Here is an 18,564-nt window from a genome sequence, read left to right as displayed (position 1 = left end):
ATTAATAAATCTCACTCAGCTCTACAATTTTATAATACTAAAAGATAAAAAATAGCAATGCATATATCTACAGAAACAACATAGTAACATCCTACATAATACGGTCAAATATTATTAATGCCTTTCTAAAAACAACTTTTCTGCATTTTCCTAACTTTTTACTTAATGTCCCAGAACTATCCAAAAATCAATTTAAATTAAGAAAAATATTCACATGAATTAAATTTAATAAATTCAGCATTTCAACTCTCATGCTGGTCTTTATTCAGAATAATTAATATGTTTCCCTGCTTTGGTGTGAGTCTTTTGAGGAGATAAATAACAGTAAGGCCAGCATTAGAAAATACATTTTCTCTGCAGGTACTTCAAACAGTGCATAACAGCAGCCTTGAAATCAATGACTTTTTCATTTCGTAGGGAGTTCCAATTCAGAGGCAAGTTTAGAGAAGACTGGTGCAAAATGGATAAATATTTGAAATTGAAACTTATTCTTCAGCAGACATGGCAGTTTTAGCTAATTTTAAAGTGGAAAGCTATAGTAAAATAAGAATTTAAACAGGTTCTACAAAACTAGATCAGCCACGTTGTTTAACCTGAAGTTGTATTTGTTTTCTTTCAGGTATCTTTGCCACCACAGTGCTGTAATGGAAGTATGCAACTAGACTATTTGTGGTACAATCCATACTACGTGAAGAAAGGCCATCGTTAGCAGCTAGCTGCAAATTACCAAAAAAACAAGGATAGATTCCCAAATAACTCACTGTGGTGTTAGCAAACATAGTGTTGTCTGCAATATTTGTATGTTTGCCAAAACAAAGCCTGAAAGGTCAATTTTTGCAATGTAGTATTTACTTTTTCAGCTAGGTTTTCCATTGTATGTCGTTCTATCATAATTTTAGGTTTCCAAAACTGCAGATCAATTCTCCCAATTCTTAGTATAATGGCAAGTAATTTTTGTAGTTAATGCCGTCCATCAGTTGGTGGCGAAGAATACGGTAATGATGTGCTCCAATTTTCTCTAAAAAGACTTCACACAGTCCTCATAACAATTCTCTAAATGCAACAGGTTCCAGAAATACATTAAAACCTGTGCATTCAGTAGCACTTCCAGGAAGTGCATCCATAGTGATCATACAGCATATCAGCTCCATTAGCTTTTTGGCATATTGCGTGTTGCTTTCTTGTACGACCAGAAACAAGCATCATCAAGTTTGTTTGATTTTGCTTATTCACATGAAATAGAAGCTTGTTTCAACTTTAAATGACTCAGAGCATGTACCACTGTATTACATTGTTTACATCTAACAGTGTTTTCTTCTATTTTTCTGAAATGATTCCAGACATTCCTCCTTTTGATTGTCCAGTTTTCGGAATACATCTTACTTCCTGCTGTGGAAAAACAATTTCCAAAAACTGCAATAACCTAGGAGATGTTAATATTGTGACTTTTTTTAAATGTCGTATTTTAATGTCAAAAAGTTACTTCACTAACCAATTTTAATCATTAACTGCAATATAGTAATGGCAAGAAGCACACTTCTTATTAAACAACCATTTGCTAAGTTACATAACTACCAAAGAGGGCTGAAATTAAATATTTTCTAGACAGAGATCAACAGAGCCTTCCGCTTCTTCCTTTCCCGCCGTACCAACCAGTACCCTTCCACTGACACCCTCCTTCGACTGACTGAACTGGTCCTCACCCTGAACAACTTCTCTTTCCAATCCTCCCACTTCCTCCAAACGAAAGGAGTAGCCATGGGCACCCGCATGGGCCCCAGCTATGCCTGCCTCTTCGTAGGATATGTGGAACAGTCCATCTTCTGCAGCTATACTGGCACCATCCCCCACCTTTTCCTCCGCTACATTGATGACTGTATCGGCACTGCCTTGGCTTCCACGAGGAGGTTGAACAGTTCATCCACTTTACCAACAGCTTCCACCCCGACCTCAAATTCACCAGGACCGTCTCAGACTCCTCCCTCCCCTTCCTACACCTTTTCATTTCTATCTCGGGCGACCGAATCAACACGGACATTTACTATAAATCGACTGACTCCCACAGCTACCTAGACTACACCTCCTCCCACCCTGCCCCCTGTAAAAACGCCATCCCATATTCCCAATTCCTTCGTCTCCACCGCATCTGCTCCCAGGAGAACCAGTTCCAATACCGAACAACCCAGATGGCCTCCTTCTTCAAGGACCTCAATTTCCCCCCAGACGTGATTGACGATGCCCTCCACCGCATCTCCTCCACTTCCTGTTCCTCTGCCCTTGAGCCCCGCCCCTCCAACCGCCACCAGGACAGAACCCTACTGGTCCTCACCTACCACCCCACCAACCTCCGTATACAGCGTATCATCCGACGCCAATTCCGACCTCCAAACGGACCCCACCACCAGGGATATATTTCCTTCCCCTCCCCTATCAGCGTTCCGAAAAGATCACTCCCTCAGTGACTCCCTCATCAGGTCCACACCCCCCATCAACCCAACCTCAACTCCCGGCACCTTCCCCTGCAACCGTAAGAAATACAAAACTTGCGCCCACACCTCCCCCCTTACTTCCCTCCAAGGCCCCAAGGGATCCTTATATATCCGCCACAAATTCACCTGCACCTCCACACACATCATTTATTGCATCCGCTGCACGCGATGTGGCCTCCTCTATATTGGGGAGACAGGCTGCCTACTTGCGGAACGTTTCAGAATACACCTCTGGGACACCCGGACCAACCAACCCACCACCCCGTGGCTCAACACTTCAACTCCCCCTCCCACTCCACCAAGGACATGCAGGTCCTTGGACTCCTCCATCGCCAGACCATAGCAACACGACGGTTGGAGGAAGAACGCCTCATCTTCCCCCAGGAACCCTCCAACCACAAGGGATGAACTCAGATTTCTCCAGTTTCCTCATTTCCCCTCCCCCCACCTTGTCTCAGTCAAATCCCTCGAACTCAGCACCTCCTTCCTAACCTGCAATCTTCTTCCTGACCTCTCCACCCCCATCCCCACTCCGGCCTATCACCCTCACCTTGACCTCCTTCCACCTATTGCATTTCCAATGCCCCTCCCCCAAGTCCCTCCTCCCTGCCTTTTATCTTAGCCTGTTGGACATACTTTCCTCATTCCTGAAGAAGGGCTCATGCCCGAAACGTCGATTCTCCTGCTCCTTGGATGCTGCCTGACCTGCTGCGCTTTTCCAGCAACACATTTTCAGCTCTGATCTCCAGCATCTGCAGTCCTCACTTTCTCCTCGAAGATCTCTCGTCACTCCTAACTTCAAGAAACATGGTAAAAGCACAAGAAAAAGGTATTGAGGTAGATGGTCAACTATGATCTCGAATGGTGGAGCAGGCTCAAAGCACTGAATGGTGTATTCCTGTTCCTATATTCACAACCAGTGTTTGATATGTGTATTGATATGGCTAGTGCAGTTGAAGTCTGGTCAATGGTCAGCCCCAGGATGTTGATAGTGGCCGACTGAGTGTTGACAACACCATTAAATGTTGAGTGGTGAGTCCGGCTGAGTTTCTGGTCAATGGTAACCCCAAGGATATTGTTGGCGGGAGCTTCTATGATGGTACCATACATTGAAAAAGCAATGTCAACAAAAAGGATGCACATTTGATCTGAGAAAATAATGCTCCAAATTTTCAGAATAATTGGGCCATCAGATCTTATAATCATTATACAGTAAATCAGATAGCAACTGCCAGCATTCATACATGGACAGTTAACTGGTCTCATCCTGATGTGGAGGAGGTTTTTTTCAGCGTGGCGGTCACATTCCAGGTATTCAGGCAGCCTGGCAGGCAGTCTCCGTCTGGCGCAGTGGTCACGTTGTCCCAGAGGGGAGATCTCATATGGCAGTCTTTTCCCGGTACGGAAGTCTCATCCCAGCTTGGAGGTCTTCTTCGGCAGTGGCTTCAGTGTATTCCAGCATTCATTGTTTTAATCAGCTTTCTCCAAACTGAAATTGATCTGAGATGAACTCAGTCTTAAGTGAAATTGTTTTTATTCTCATCTATGACTTATGTGGTATGGTGACTTATAAAACTTTCTTTTGTAAAAATCCACATGACAATAAATTACTTTTCTATTCTATTCCAAACATGGGAAACAAGAAGATGGTGTCCAATTTGCTCTGCTCAGCCAAAATTTTCACAACTTCAGTACCTGATGGAAAGACTTGTTATCAACACATATGAAGGACATGATGTTGGTAGGTCTTGCCATGAGACACTCTCTAAAACACATTTGATAACTTTAGGGCTTGTTCATTCAAATGCAAGTACATTTTAAATTTTATAAAAATTCACAGGATGTGGGTGTTTGCTGGTTAGGCCAGTATCTATTGCCCTAATTGTCCAGACGGCAGTTAAGAGACAACCACATTTCTGTGAATGTGGAGTCAGATGTAGTCCAGACCAGACAAGGATGGTAGGTTTCCTTCCCTAAAAAAGTTTTGTGAACTAGATGGGTGTTTACAACAACCCACATGGATCACCATTTGCTTTTGACATTCCATGTTTATTAAATGCAAATTTCACCACCTGCCAATGTGGGCTTCTAACCTGTATCACCAGAGCATTTGTCGGAGATTTGGGATTAGTACAAGTGCTAATACTACTAAGCTACCACAAGTCTCAATTACTACAAAACAATAACTCTAGTAATAAACATGTACCTCTAAGTATTGAGTCTCATTTCTTCAGATGTTCATTGCTGTTGGATATTTTAAAAATCAAAGTTACTATTCAATTTCTCCACTTTTCCTTTTAGCTTTCTCTCTCAATTACATCTTCTTTCACTTTCTGTACGTGATATTACAATGAATTAATATTCTTTTAGATAATGTATGCCTTTGTAAACATTCTTCAGTTTAGCTGGTTGTATGCACAACTGCTCCATCTCCTGTTCACAAAATCCCAGATCGATATAGAGGGTGCTTCATTGTATTGGGTATCTCAGTATTAGGTTGTCATACTAAAGCCCACCGAAAGCGGCAAACGCATCAAACTCCATGCACTGTCCTTGCAACCACAAAATACAGACTAAAGAATACATTCAATTCTGAAGTTTTCAAGTACCCACGTCTGTAGTGATAGAATTTCTAGTAATTGCAACAATCTTAAAATACAATTTAAAACAATGTTTAGCCCTGATCCTTTTTACATTAAGATCTGCTGGGTGTTGCTGATGTTCAAGATATCAAGTGGAATATAACTACTGGTTTCAGTATGGCATTGCCAAAATAATGTAACAGCCATCCAAGATTAAAAGTAAGGTACATTTAGCCCATTCACTAGAGCGTACCATTTTGCTTTGTATTTCATTTCCCTTCTGCTTTCTAATAAGTATATATCCCATGTTAGATCATGAAACAATGCATTTGTTTTTGAATTCAGCAACCAAGCCGATTTCCATTAAAAAAAAAACCAATAGATTAGTACAAGACTATTTAGCTCTTTGAGCTATTCCACTTCCATCAGAAGAAATCAGGGCTGATTTGCAAACTAACTCCACAAACCCATATTTCCCCATATCCCCAATACCTTAAGTGATAAAATTCTACCAATCTCCGACTGATTTCCAAATGATCAAGAATCAATTGTTGTATGTAGAACAGAGTTTAAAATATTTTAATCATGTATAAGTGCATATTTTTAGTATGTATAACTGTTTCCTAATTGAAACTCTTAAAAGGTCTAATATTTTTATTTAGGCTATATACCCAGCCCTAGACTCCTCAACCAACAGGAACAATCCATCTTCATCTACCCTATTTCCTTTAATATTCTGTAAACATTGATTGAAACACCACCTAAGTGAAATTCCAGGGAATACACACTCATGAGTATAGTATCTCCTTATAATTTAAGGCTTGGAGTCTGGCATCACTCTCCTAAGCTGACATTGCGTTCCCTCCAATATGTCCTTATTAAAATATATGCCCAGAACTGCTTACTATATTAAGTCCATTCCATGAACTCTCTTTACTGGGTAAACATGCTTCTCTTTATACTGTTGTTTTCCCAAGCTTGTGGCATGTTGTAGGTGCTCCAGCAAATAATCTTTTCTATATTCATGATACAATTTTAAGATGCTCTTTCTTAGCTCATCACTCAATTACTATTTTCTCTGTTGAGAATTTTCTCTATTTTAGTCCCTTTCTGATCAAATCCAGAAACTATCCATGTCCTTTCTTTGGAAGATATCTTTGTGGATTTTTGTTAATAATAATAAAAAAAATGGAGAGTCATTCAAAGTCTTCATATTATTTTGGGACCAGCATAACTTACTGTAATATCTCAAGGAATTCAGTTGCAGTTGCACACATATTTAACTCTAAAGTTTTAAAATTGATTAAAATCAATCTACAAGCCAGATAGGATCTGAGCAATGCCAACAAGAATACACTTCTTATTATATATTTTATAATTTGACAAAAACTAATAGGTTTCTAGATATAAAACCTCAACAATAAAACAAATCTTTAACATATCTGAAGGAAAAACCTACTTAAGAATGAAGGGATTATTGCAGTCACATTTCCTTGAACCTCTTAATGTTAATCATGCAACTCACGGACACTAATTAATCTGTTTTGAGGGATTACAGTAAGGTTAAAAATTAATTGGAAGCTTTAACAATGCACAGCATCTTCAGTCATGTCTCACCCAGTACAAAAGGAATCTGTACCTAATACCACAGAAATCAACTGTAACACATTAACATAATAAATGTTTCATTAATTAAGGCCCTTCAGCCCACCATGCCTGTGCTGACCATGAAGCCATTCTAACCTAATACCATCTGTTCGCACATAGCCCATATACCTCTATTCCCTGAATGTTCACGTGTCTATAAATGCCTCTTAAATTTTGCTTTCATATCTGCTTCCACCACGTTTCCTATCCGTGCATTCTCGGCACAACCACCCTCTGTGTAAAAAAACTTCCCTCGGCACCAACCACCCTCTATGTAAAAAACTTCCCTTGCACAGCTCCTTTAAATTTTCCCCTCTTACCTTAAACCTATGGAACATAGTATTTGACATTTCCACCCTGGGAATAAAAAGACTCCTGACTGCCCAGCCTGTCCACGCCTCTCATAATTTTAAATATTTCCATCAGTTCACCCCTCAACTTTTGAAGCTTTAGCAAAAACAATTCAAGTTTGTCTAACCTCTCCCTATAACCACTGTATTCCAATCCAGGCAACATCTTAGTAAATCTCTTTTGCACCCTCTCCAAAGCCTTCCTGTAATGTGGTGACCAGAATTGCACACAGTTAAGGTTTTGACAGAATGCAAAACCTCTATATCAAAAGTTAGATTTTTACGCAACATTACTGACTGATGAAATAGGTCATATTCTGTCCTCAACTTTCAAAACTAAAACAAGACTAAGAAAATATTGGAAGAAAGTGTGTCATCAAAACATCAGTAAAGGTGGAATCTAATGCAATAAAAGGAATTTCATTCTTCAGCAACCATTAATCATAAATAACTATTTGTTATTTGTGGTTTGCAACCTTATATATCATGTGCTAAGCTCAATTATTTTCCATTTCCATAGTAAAGTGGAAGATTTCTAGAATCCAGTCCTCAAAAGAAAATCTTGGAATACCATGTAAAAATGGAATTTGATTCATTCTACCATCATATACCAGTGGTTCTGCCTACAATAAAAGCATCACCTAAGTTACACACATGTGAGCACCATACAAAAGCAGAAAAACAGGCAAGATGGAATCAGAACAAATTTTCACAAAAACAATATTGCAACCTAGATTCATGCCACGGTAGCCTTACCCATCAAACAGGTCCATTGTAGTTATGATCACTTCACTGAAGAAAACTAGTTGACCTAACACCTTAGTTTGCAGATTTTCACAGTACATTTTGAGGTCAAAATATTCTGATGAGAACTTTTGCGATTCTATGATGACAGGCAAGGTGTTAGGTGTGATCTCCATTCCAGGTTGCTGCATTGTTACAACTTTTAAAGATACTTTCTGTGACTTAAATACACCTTCCATGTCCAATCTGGGCCATAGCCATCTTAGGAAAGTTCGTCGAATATCCTGAAATAGTAAACATTGGAAGCTTCAATGAAAATGAGAACTTACCGGTGTTCTGATCACCTGATCTTAATCTATAGGAAATTATTACCCAAGAAACTGGGTACTTATTACCCAAACAACAGAACACTGGAATCAATGACATAGTTTATGGTGCCAGTAGATTTTTACCACAGGATTGTCATTCTCAAAATTACCAGACGAACATCTACTGTTAATGGTGTAACTGTGCTCAGTAAAGTTCCATCCAAATAAAATAAACATATTACATTAAAGTTTTGCAATGTTAGCGTGAAGAATAACCCCATTTCAGGGTCCTAATGTCTGCATCAAGTGCTCTCAGATCACATACAGCAGTTGGATGCACAGCAAAAGCTCTCAACTTGACCCTAAAATATTACCCAAACCTCAGAAGAGTACTCCCCAATATATTAAAGTGGAAGCTCTTTTCTCTTCCTTAACAATTATCCTAAGGTACCTCTACTAAAGACTAATAATTAGCCACATTAGCTGCAATTTTCTCTTGCCCACTCATGCCCACTTGATGCAGGTTTGAAACTCCACTTACTACTTTCATCAAGGAGTCTGAAGGTCAGTAAACATAGAAGACATCTGCACTGCATTTGAATCCAATCCCAGAGGGAAGGACCAATATGCAATCTACCTTTGTGTAGTTTCTCCTTCTCACCCACCTTGAATATCAAATGTGTCCATGCAATTACCAATTCAGGTATACTCACACAAATTAAAATCTCTCTGCTAAACCATGTGTAAATTATATGCAAATTTTAGGAACAGTGAAAGGGAGAAGTGGACTAGCTCCCTATAATATTAGGGGGAGAGAAATTGTACTGTTCTGGTACTTAGTATCATGAGTCAAGAAGGTCTTTTTTTAAGAAAAAAATATAAATCAACAATTTAACTTTTCCGTAATTTATTATACGGAAAACCTGCACTGTATGCTAGGGCATGTCTGGTTCTGAAACAAATTTACGCTACAGATATGCCGAATTTCCGAACCAAGAAGAACATTAAGCAGACTATTTTTACAGCTACCGCAGTTACAATGAATGATCTGGAAGCAATCTTATAAGCAGCCTGCACTCATCAGCAAAATGTTTATTGTGACAAAGTAGCCAAGGTCAAAGGTTAAATGTCACCTCCAAACTCCTGACATACCTACAAAGGAATGAATGTAAGTTTTTACATCTGAGAACAGTACGTTTTGTGTTGTGGAAATTCAGATAAAACACTAAGCAGTTTATCTGCTATATCCACTGATGACAAGCATTTTTAATGCATAATTCCTTCTTTAAATGATCCATTTTGACAGAATACTCAAGATATCCAAATACTATATTATCTGAAGCTTTTCAATTATACTTTCTTGATCAAATTGTTGCAATCTTTGCACTATCCATGCATCAACAGAACTTATTCTTAGATAAATAATTTATGTTATGAATAACATTAAATGAGACTAGCTGCAACAACTTTCATCGTCTTTACTAATTACTGCAATTATTAACATAATTAAACATACTTGTGGAACAAAGTGAAGGCACCAATTCAAGCATCTTATCACCATTACAAACATCTTACACAAACATTGAAATGTTTGATTTGACCAGACCTCTCTCAAACATACAAAGATAAAACATCTCAAATGTAAAAAGAACTGTCAAAATTGTTCCAAATAATTTGTTACTTTTAATGAAGTGTTTGAATCCTAAGAGGTGTAAGCTAACAATTAGGAAAACAGGAACTAAAGACAAGCAAAACACCTTCATTCAAAAGAGTTCTGTAATCAAATACAGATCAGGATACTGAATCAAATAATGGTTAGAAAAGTTAAAAATGCAAATGGGACGCATTCTGAAAAATTATAGGATTGAGAAGCATGGTAAGTGGGTAGCAGTGTGGGGCTGAACAAAGAAGAATGGTAAAATGGGGCCAATGAGTGTCGTCTATAAAATTTGCTTAGGTCCTATAATACCAAACTATAAAAGGATGCCAAACTATAAACAATCAATAGTTTAAAAAGTGTCAGCTAAAATTCTCAAAGGAATAGATTCACCAATACAACTGTCAGTATCCCACAGTGTGAAAAGTTTAAAAAAAGCTCCCAACAAGAAAACAGCAGAGGAAAACAAAATCTTACAAACAATTATGATTAACAGTAGGATTGTGCTGGTAATCAAGCTTCACTACTCCATTAGCTGTAAGTGTACATGTATTATTTAATCACTAAATGGTCAATTATTTTCTGTTTGTGACTGTTATCCAGAAGAAGAGACTTTCACCAGATTCCTTCAATATATCAATAAAATGTTGTTTGTTATAAAGAAAACGTACTGCTTACGGACATGGCGACAGTGGTTAGGAAGCAACCTACTGTGTAACATGCACACAAGAGAGAAATTAAATGGTGCCAATTCCCAACTTGAAAATCAAAGTGGTTACCTGGTCAGTGCACAGAGATTGGCTTTGGTGAAGCACCACATGGTCATGCAATATTTCGGATTCACTGAGATTACAGTCGAAGAGCATGGTGGTGGAGAAACACAGCCTGTGAGGCAGCATCCAAGGAGCAGGAAAATCAATGTTTCGAGCATAAGCTCTTCATCATGAATGAGGGGATGGCCCAATGGAGGCGAAGAGATAAATTGGAGGGGGGGGAATATAGCTGGGAGTGCGATAGGTAGACGAAGATGGGGTTGAAAGTGATAGGTCGAAAAACGAGTTTAACTCCCCCTCCCACTCCACCAAGGTGATGCAAATCCTGGGACTCTTCCATTGCCAAACTCCAGCCACCTGATGCCTGGAGGAAGAACGCCTCATCTTCCACCTGGAGACCTTCCCAACTACAGAGGATCAATGTGGATTTCATCAGTTTCCCCATTTTCCCTCCACCACCCCCCCTCCCCCCAAGCTTATCCCAGATCCAACCTTCTAACTCGGCACCGCCCTCTTACCTGTCCATCTTCCTTCCACCTATCCACTCCACCCTCCTCCCAGACCTATCACCTTCACCCAACTTTCATCTACCTATCACATTCCCAGCTACTTTTCCCCAGCCCCAACACCCCCTGCCCATTTATCTCTCAGTCCCCTTGGGCCACCTCCTCATTCCTGATGAAGAGCTTATGCTCAAACGGATGCTGCCTGAGCAGCTGTGCTTTTCTAGCATCACACTCTTTGACTCATTTGCTCACCTATGCTAGAGTTCACTACTTTAATGTGCACTTTGGATTCACTGACAACATCCACTGCAATGCTGCCATGAGACTGCTCCCTGGCCTTGTGTACAAAGTGGTCTCATGGTCTTAGCTTGCTTTCTTAGTGTTCACCCACTTTGCACCCACTTGGATGCACACAGCATCTCTGCCTTTTTGCATATTGCTGCTTCATTCATCATTTACAGGCTCAAGTTCAATCTTGCCTTACATTTTAGGGCAGGCAAAAAGCCAGGCAGCTTGTAATGCTCTTTACAATGAATGGTAAAGGGGATGGATGTGTTGCTGTTCAGCACTTGCTACATCAATTTCATATACATTCTATGTACCAGCAGCCTACATGGCAAACACACTGAATATGTTTGCATCAAATCACCATTTCTCAAAGTCTAATTGGACTTGTCCTTGGACCATAACTGGATAACTATGGTCAGTCAGCTGGCCCCATCACAGTCAGTCAAGAGCACAGTTAGATCTCAGTTCAAAGGTTTGGACATAGTCAGTCAGCCACTTAGGCAATCAGGATAAGGGATCTGTCTCAATACAGTCCAATGAGTGGACCACAGTAATTCCTCCAGTTCAAGCCCCAAAAAATTTAGTGATTAACAGCAAGTTACTGAGGGATCTGGACAGAAATTAGTCAGGATCTGAACCATCATCACTCAGGGTTGTCAGTTACTGGGGTAAGCTTCAGTCATTCCTCTGGATCTGTGCATCGAAAATCAAGGGTTTACCACAGGGCACTGCTTGTGGTGGGGATGCTGGAGAAGTAAATTGTGAGGATTAGAGACAGCATTCTGGGACACAGAGGAAACAATAACGTTTATGGGGTGCAATGCAACATAATGTAATGGGAAACAATACAAAGTGAGGGGGCATGGAGTACTGCAAAATATTGTAGTCATCTATAGTCACAGCCAATCTGGTTTATTTGTGCATCATGATGTTTGATCTAACTAAGCTGTAGATCTGGGCTCAGGGGAGTAAGATGAGGAGATGAAAAGTTAAATAAAAAGGTTGCATGAAATTGTGGGAGGCTTAAAGGGTCTGAGGGAGTTGACTGGGAGTACAAGACAAAAAGGGAGGGGTCAGGGGATTGAGAGGCTGAGCCTGCAACTCATTCTCTGAAGCACTGGCTGTGTTGCTTTCCATCCTCATCCAAATTGCAAATATGTACCAAAAATGAAAACAGCTCCTAATTGTCTGAGGGGACAGGCTCTACTCCTGAACAATAGGAGGCCCTCAAGATGTAACTCATAGCATGCTGGTACAGAAGGTAGAGTCTCATTGAATCCAGGGTGAACTGGCAAGACGGATGACAAAACTGGCTTGTTATAGAAGACAGAAAGAGGAGGTGGAAGGGTGCTTTTTGGAATAGAGATCTGTAAATAGGGGTCAGTGCAGGGACCATTTTTGTACGTATATAAATATAAATGATCTGGAGAAAAATGTAGGTGGTCTGATTAGTTAGTTTGTGGATGACACCAAAATTGGTGGAGTTGCAGATTGTGAGGATTGTCAAAGGATACAGCAGGATATATATATATTATAGATTTGGGCAGAGAAATGGCAGGTGGAGTTTAAACCTGACAAATGTGAGGTGATGCATTTTAGAAGATCAAATTCAGATGCAAATTATACAATACACGGCAGACCCTAAGGAACATTTACACACAGAGGTATCTGGGCATACAGGTCCACAAATCCCTGAAAGTGGCAACACAGATGGATACGGTGATCAAGAAGGTACGCAGCATGCTGAGGCATCAAATATAAAAGTTATGTTACACATGTATAAAACTTTAGTTAGGCCACATTTGGAATATTTCGTACAGTTCTGGTCACCATATACCAGAAGGATGTGGATGCTTTGGACAGGGTGCACAGAAGGTTTGCCTGGTTTGGAGGATTTTAGTTATGAGAAGAGGTTGGATAAACTCAGATTGTTTTCATTCAAAAGACAGAAGCTGAGGGGCGACCTGATAGAGGTCTACAAAATTATGAGATGCACATATAGGATGGATGGTCAGAGGCTTTATCCCAGGGTGGAAAGGTCAAGTAAAAGATGGCACAGATTCAAGGTGAGGGAGGGAAAGTTTTGGGGAGAAATGCTGAGAAACTTTTTCACACAGAAGGAAATGAGTACCTGGAACACACTGCCAGTGGAGGTAGTTGAAGCAGGCAAATTAGCAACATTTAAGGTGCATCTTGACAGATACATGAACGGAAGGTGAACAAAGGGATAGGAACCATGCGCGGCAGATCAAAATAAGGAATAGGAATTGGCACAGGATCAGTGGGTCAAAGGGCCTGTTCTTATGCTATATTGTATTGGATTGGATTGGTTTGGATTGCTTTAAGAGCCTAGGATATAAGCCATCAGGCCCTGGGATTTTTTGGCCTTCAATCCCAATAGTTTGCTCAGTACTTTCTCCTCTGGAATGATCATTGTTCCAAGTTCCTTCCTTTCTAGAACCTGTGCATTACCTGTTACTCTCAGGGGTGATTCTAGTGTTCTCCACTATGAAAACGGAGACAAAATATTGATTTAGTGTCTCCACCATTTCTGTGCTTCTCACTATTAACTCCCCAGTTTCATCCTCTGAAGAACCAACATTCACTTTAGCCACTCTCTTCCCTTTTATAAACTTATAGAAGGTTTGCTTCCATTTTTATTTTTTTATGATAGTTTTCTTTCATAATTTACCTGTGCTCCTTTTATTACATTTTTAGTAACCGTTCGTTGATTTTTAAAATTTTCCCAATCTTCCAGCCTGCCACTGGCCCTTGCAATATGGTAGCTTTTGTCTTTGCATTATCTTTAACTTCCTTGCTTAGCCATGGATTTTTCACTCTCTTACAACCTTTCTTCACCACAGGAACCTATTCTTGTTTGGAGCAATTGAATATCCCTTTAAATATCAACCACTGCTCATCAATTGTTGTGCCTTCCTGCCCAGTCCACGAGGACCAAATCTGTCCTCATGCTAATGTAATTACTTTTGCTTAATTCCAGAATGCTAGTGTTGGACTCCAGTTTCTTACTCTTAAACTTACACTTGAAAATAATCAGCCATTCTACTTCCACCACCTTTCTGGGAGAGAATCCAAAAACATGCCACCTCCGAAAACAAATTTGCCTAATCCATGTTATAAATAGATGACACTTGATTTTAAAAAGTGACTGGGAAGCTTTTAAAGAACAACAGAGGATTGCTAAGAAGGAAATACGCAGAGAAAAATGAGGTATGAAGGTAAACTGGCCAAAAATATAAAGGAGGATAGGAAAAGCTTTTTTTAGGTATGCGAAAGGGAAAAAAATGGTTAAGACTAAAATTGGGCCCTTGAAGACAGAAACAGGGGAATATATTACGGGGAACAAAGAAATGGCAGAAGAATTGAATTGGTACTTCAGATCTGTGTTCACTGGGGAAGACACAAGTAATCTCCCTGAGGGAACAGTGGCTGAAGGACCTGAACTGAAGGGAATTTATATTTGCCAGGAATTGGTGTTGGAGAGACTGTTAGGTCTGAAGGCTGATAAGTCCCCGGGGCCTGATGGTCTACATCCCAGAGTATTGAAGGAGGTGGCTCTAGAAATCGTGGATGTGTTGGTGATTATTTTCCAGAATTCGATAGATTCAGGATCAGTTCCTGCGGATTGGAGGGTGGCTAATGTTATACCACTTTTTAAGAAAGGTGGGAGAGAGAAAGCAGGAAATTATAGACCAGTTAGTCTGACCTCACTGGTGGGAAAGATGCTGGGATCAATTATAAAGGATGAAATTACGACACATCTGGACAGCAGTAACAGGATAGGTCAGAGTCAGCATGGACTTATGAAGGAGAAATCATGCTTGACTAATCTTCTTGAATTTTTTGAGGATGTAACTCGGAAGATGGACGAGGGAGATCCAGTGGATGTAGTGTACCTGGACTTTCAGAAAGCCTTTGATAAAGTCCCGCATAGGAGGTTAGTGAGCAAAATTAGGGCGAATGGTATTGGGGGCAAAGTACTGACTTGGATTGAAAGTTGGTTGGCTGATAGGAAACAAAGAGTAGTAATAACCAGCTCCCTTTCGGAATGGCAGGCAGTGACCAGCGGGGTACCGCAGGGATCTGTGCTGGGACCGCAGCTTTTTACAATATATGTTAATGATATAGAAGATGGTGTTCATAGTAACATTAGCAAATTTGCTGATGGTACAAAGCTGGGTGGCAGGGTGAAATGTGAGGACGATGTTAGGAGATTACAGGGTGACCTGGACAGGTTAGGTGAGTGGACAGATGCATGGCAGATGCAGTTTAATGTGGATAAATGTATGGTTATCCACTTTGGTGGCAAGAACAGGAAGGCAGATTACTACCTAAATGGAGTCAAGTTAGGTAAAGGGGCAGTACAAAGAGATCTGGGTGTTCTTGTACACCAGTCAATGAAGGCAAGCATGCAGGTACAGCAGATAGTGATGAAAGCTAATAGCATGCTGGCCTTCATAACAAGAGGGATTGAATATAGAAGCAAAGAGGTTCTTCTGCAGCTGTACAGGGCCCTGGTGAGACCACACCTGGAATATTGTGTGCAGTTCTGGTCTCCCAATTTAAGGAAAGACATTCTGGCTATTGAGGGATTGCAGCGTAGGTTCACAAGGTCAATTCCTGGAAAGGAGGGACTATCTTATGTTGAAAGATTGGAGCGAGTAGGCTTGTATACCCTTGAGATTAGAAGACTGAGAGGGGATCTGATTGAGACGTATAAAATTATTAAAGGATTGGATCCAGGAAACATGTTTCCGCTGATGGGTGAGTCCCGAACCAGAGGACACAGCTTAAAAATAAGGGGTAGGCCATTTAAGACAGAGATGAGGAGACACTTCTTCATCCAGAGAGTGGTGGCTGTGTGGAACGCTCTGCCCCAGAAGGCAGTGGAGGCCCAGTCTCCGGATTCATTTAAGAAAGAGTTGGATAGAGCTCTCCAGGATAGTGGAATAAGGCAGGAACAGGATACTGATTGAGAATGATCAGCCATGATCATAATGAATGGTGGTGCAGGCTCGAAGGGCAGAATGGCCTACTCTGCACCTATTGTCTATTGACCTCTATTTCTAGATTCTCCCATAACTGGAAACACATCTTTTGACACCTATCTAAAAATCTCCCAATGATCGAAGTTAAGCTGACTGGCTTACAGTTTCCTACTTTCTGACTTGCCTTTTTGAATAAAAGAATTACATTTGCTTGCATCACTATCATCCATAGTGAAGATGGATGCAAAATAACCTGATCATCCTTCATTTCCTTGTTGCTGGAAACCTTAACATCACAAGGTTGAGGACAATGGTTAAATTCATTTGTGTGCTGCAACTGCTGACTGATTACATTACTAAGGCGCTGCTTTACTATTGATATTCCCCACATAGGTTCAATGGAGTTGTCACCAATGGATCCAGGCCTAGCAGCTATTATCATCTCTGTGGCTACAGCACAATGAACATCTACAAAAAGAGATGAGGAAAATGTGTATCTGGAAGTTTAGCGCCAACAGCAAACTGCAACAAATGTGGTGCAGCCTCCAGATGCAGTGCTTGCAGCAAAATATTCTGCTCAGGATCCACAGAAAGTATAGGAGACCATCACTTGCCTTCAATGGAATACCCTCAAGATGAGCAAGATGCAGTGCGGTTGTTGAATGAGGACATTGTGACAGAACAATCATCTTCTGCAGCATTCCAGGTGTACAGCATTGTAGGTTATACACACATGCCTTTAGTGAAGCACACTATAATGTCACAAACATCATTAATAAGAAATGGAAGCTTCCTTAATAACTCTCAAGTTCCTGCTTTATACCGGACTGCGTACCTTACAAGGACCGATACTGGGAGACAAGGGCAATCCTCTCCACCCATAGCTGATAACTCATGACACAATATCCTAACTGATGTCAACCAGTCAAACAATATAAAACAATCCTTCCACTAAACCATCAAGAGCCATATGTTAGGGCTGATCAAAATTAGATCCCTGTGCTTATACAGTGTTATGATCCCAGCAGATGTTATTATCAGACAAGTTAAATTTTCAGCATCAATCTTGTCTGATAAATATTTTGATTTGTTTGATTTTAATAAAGTGGTCTCTCACTGAAAGATAGCTTTGTTTTACCAATAAAACAGTAGTTTATTTACAGAGATGAAGAGGAAGTAGAATAAACCAAACTATCAACTGTTACAATACGGCCAAAAACTATTTAAACTAAAAATTAAAAACTTTATTTCTTAAAGTATAACAGAGATTAATTAACTAACAACTATTTAGAACTCCTTCCACAATACCTATCCTTTACTTTCCCTTCTATAGTACTAATCCAATAAAACCCCCAACTAAGATTTACCAAAATTCAAATTTCAAAACCAGGCAGCTGTCGAATCTTTCCTTTGTATCGTTCATTGGTGTTAATGTTGTCAAAAAGCTGAATTCAAACTTGATTGGAGTTTGGTATTTTGCGGCATAATTTAAACTGATTGGCCAAATTTAAATTTGTTTTTGTCTCATAGCAACTCAGTCGGTGCCAGCTATTCTGACGAAGTGTTACATTGTTACCTTGTTCTGGACTCTCTGCTTCTCTAAGTCCTTGCTAGCCTTTCCACTCTCTTAAATGTACAGTACCCTTTACATAACACTGCCTATAATGCAATTTCAGGGTTTTTAAAATCAGACAGAGTAAATTCCTATTAATCTCAAAACAATTCAGAAAGTAAAAAGAAACAAAACAGTTTCAATAAAGAGCCTTAAAAAGCACTTAATACTCACACCAGAATCCCTGTGTCTAACTGCTCAGCAGATTTAAATCGATTGTGACTTCAACATTTAAACTGGAACTGCAGATAGCTCATGGACGAAACTATCGTACACCTGAGCTTCTATGTACTCAGCTTTAAGAAGCCTCTTCAAGGTTTTATCCCAACATTTCTGGGACTAACTCCTCACTCTAAGTTAATTTAGTTCAGGAAATATTCTTCCCTTTTCAGGAGCAAATGTAAATATAGCCATTCTATTCCAAGGACTTCACAGGACTGCTCCAAATTCAAAGTAAAAACTGAAACTAAGATGTGTATTGAGGAAAGACTAGCACCCCTTCACAAAGGATTCCAACACCGTGCAACACTAAGGACGTGTAGCCTCGCCAGCATCATTCTTGTAGCTGCAGCTAAAATTACTATTCGTTCAGATAAGTG

At 40.0% G+C, this 18,564-nt stretch overlaps 1 protein-coding gene across 5 annotated transcripts in view; it reads right to left on the bottom strand.

Moving 5' to 3' along the window:
• hlcs (holocarboxylase synthetase (biotin-(proprionyl-CoA-carboxylase (ATP-hydrolysing)) ligase)) overlaps positions 1–18,564 on the bottom strand; it is a 165,100-nt gene that overhangs the window by 93,595 nt on the left and 52,941 nt on the right. For all 5 annotated transcript variants that reach the window (XM_087992530.1, XM_087992531.1, XM_043701230.2 and 2 more), the window contains one exon: positions 7,825–8,096. In XM_087992530.1, the coding sequence (XP_087848656.1) occupies positions 7,825–8,096 (272 nt within the window). The remainder of the gene's footprint in view (positions 1–7,824; positions 8,097–18,564) is intronic.

The sequence above is a fragment of the Chiloscyllium plagiosum genome, unplaced genomic scaffold (genome assembly GCF_037043375.1).
Source record: "Chiloscyllium plagiosum isolate Xiang-an unplaced genomic scaffold, Cpla_swu_hap1 HiC_scaffold_12, whole genome shotgun sequence".
NCBI classification, from domain to species: Eukaryota; Metazoa; Chordata; class Chondrichthyes; order Orectolobiformes; family Hemiscylliidae; genus Chiloscyllium; species Chiloscyllium plagiosum.
This window is presented reverse-complemented; position numbering and strand designations above follow the sequence as displayed.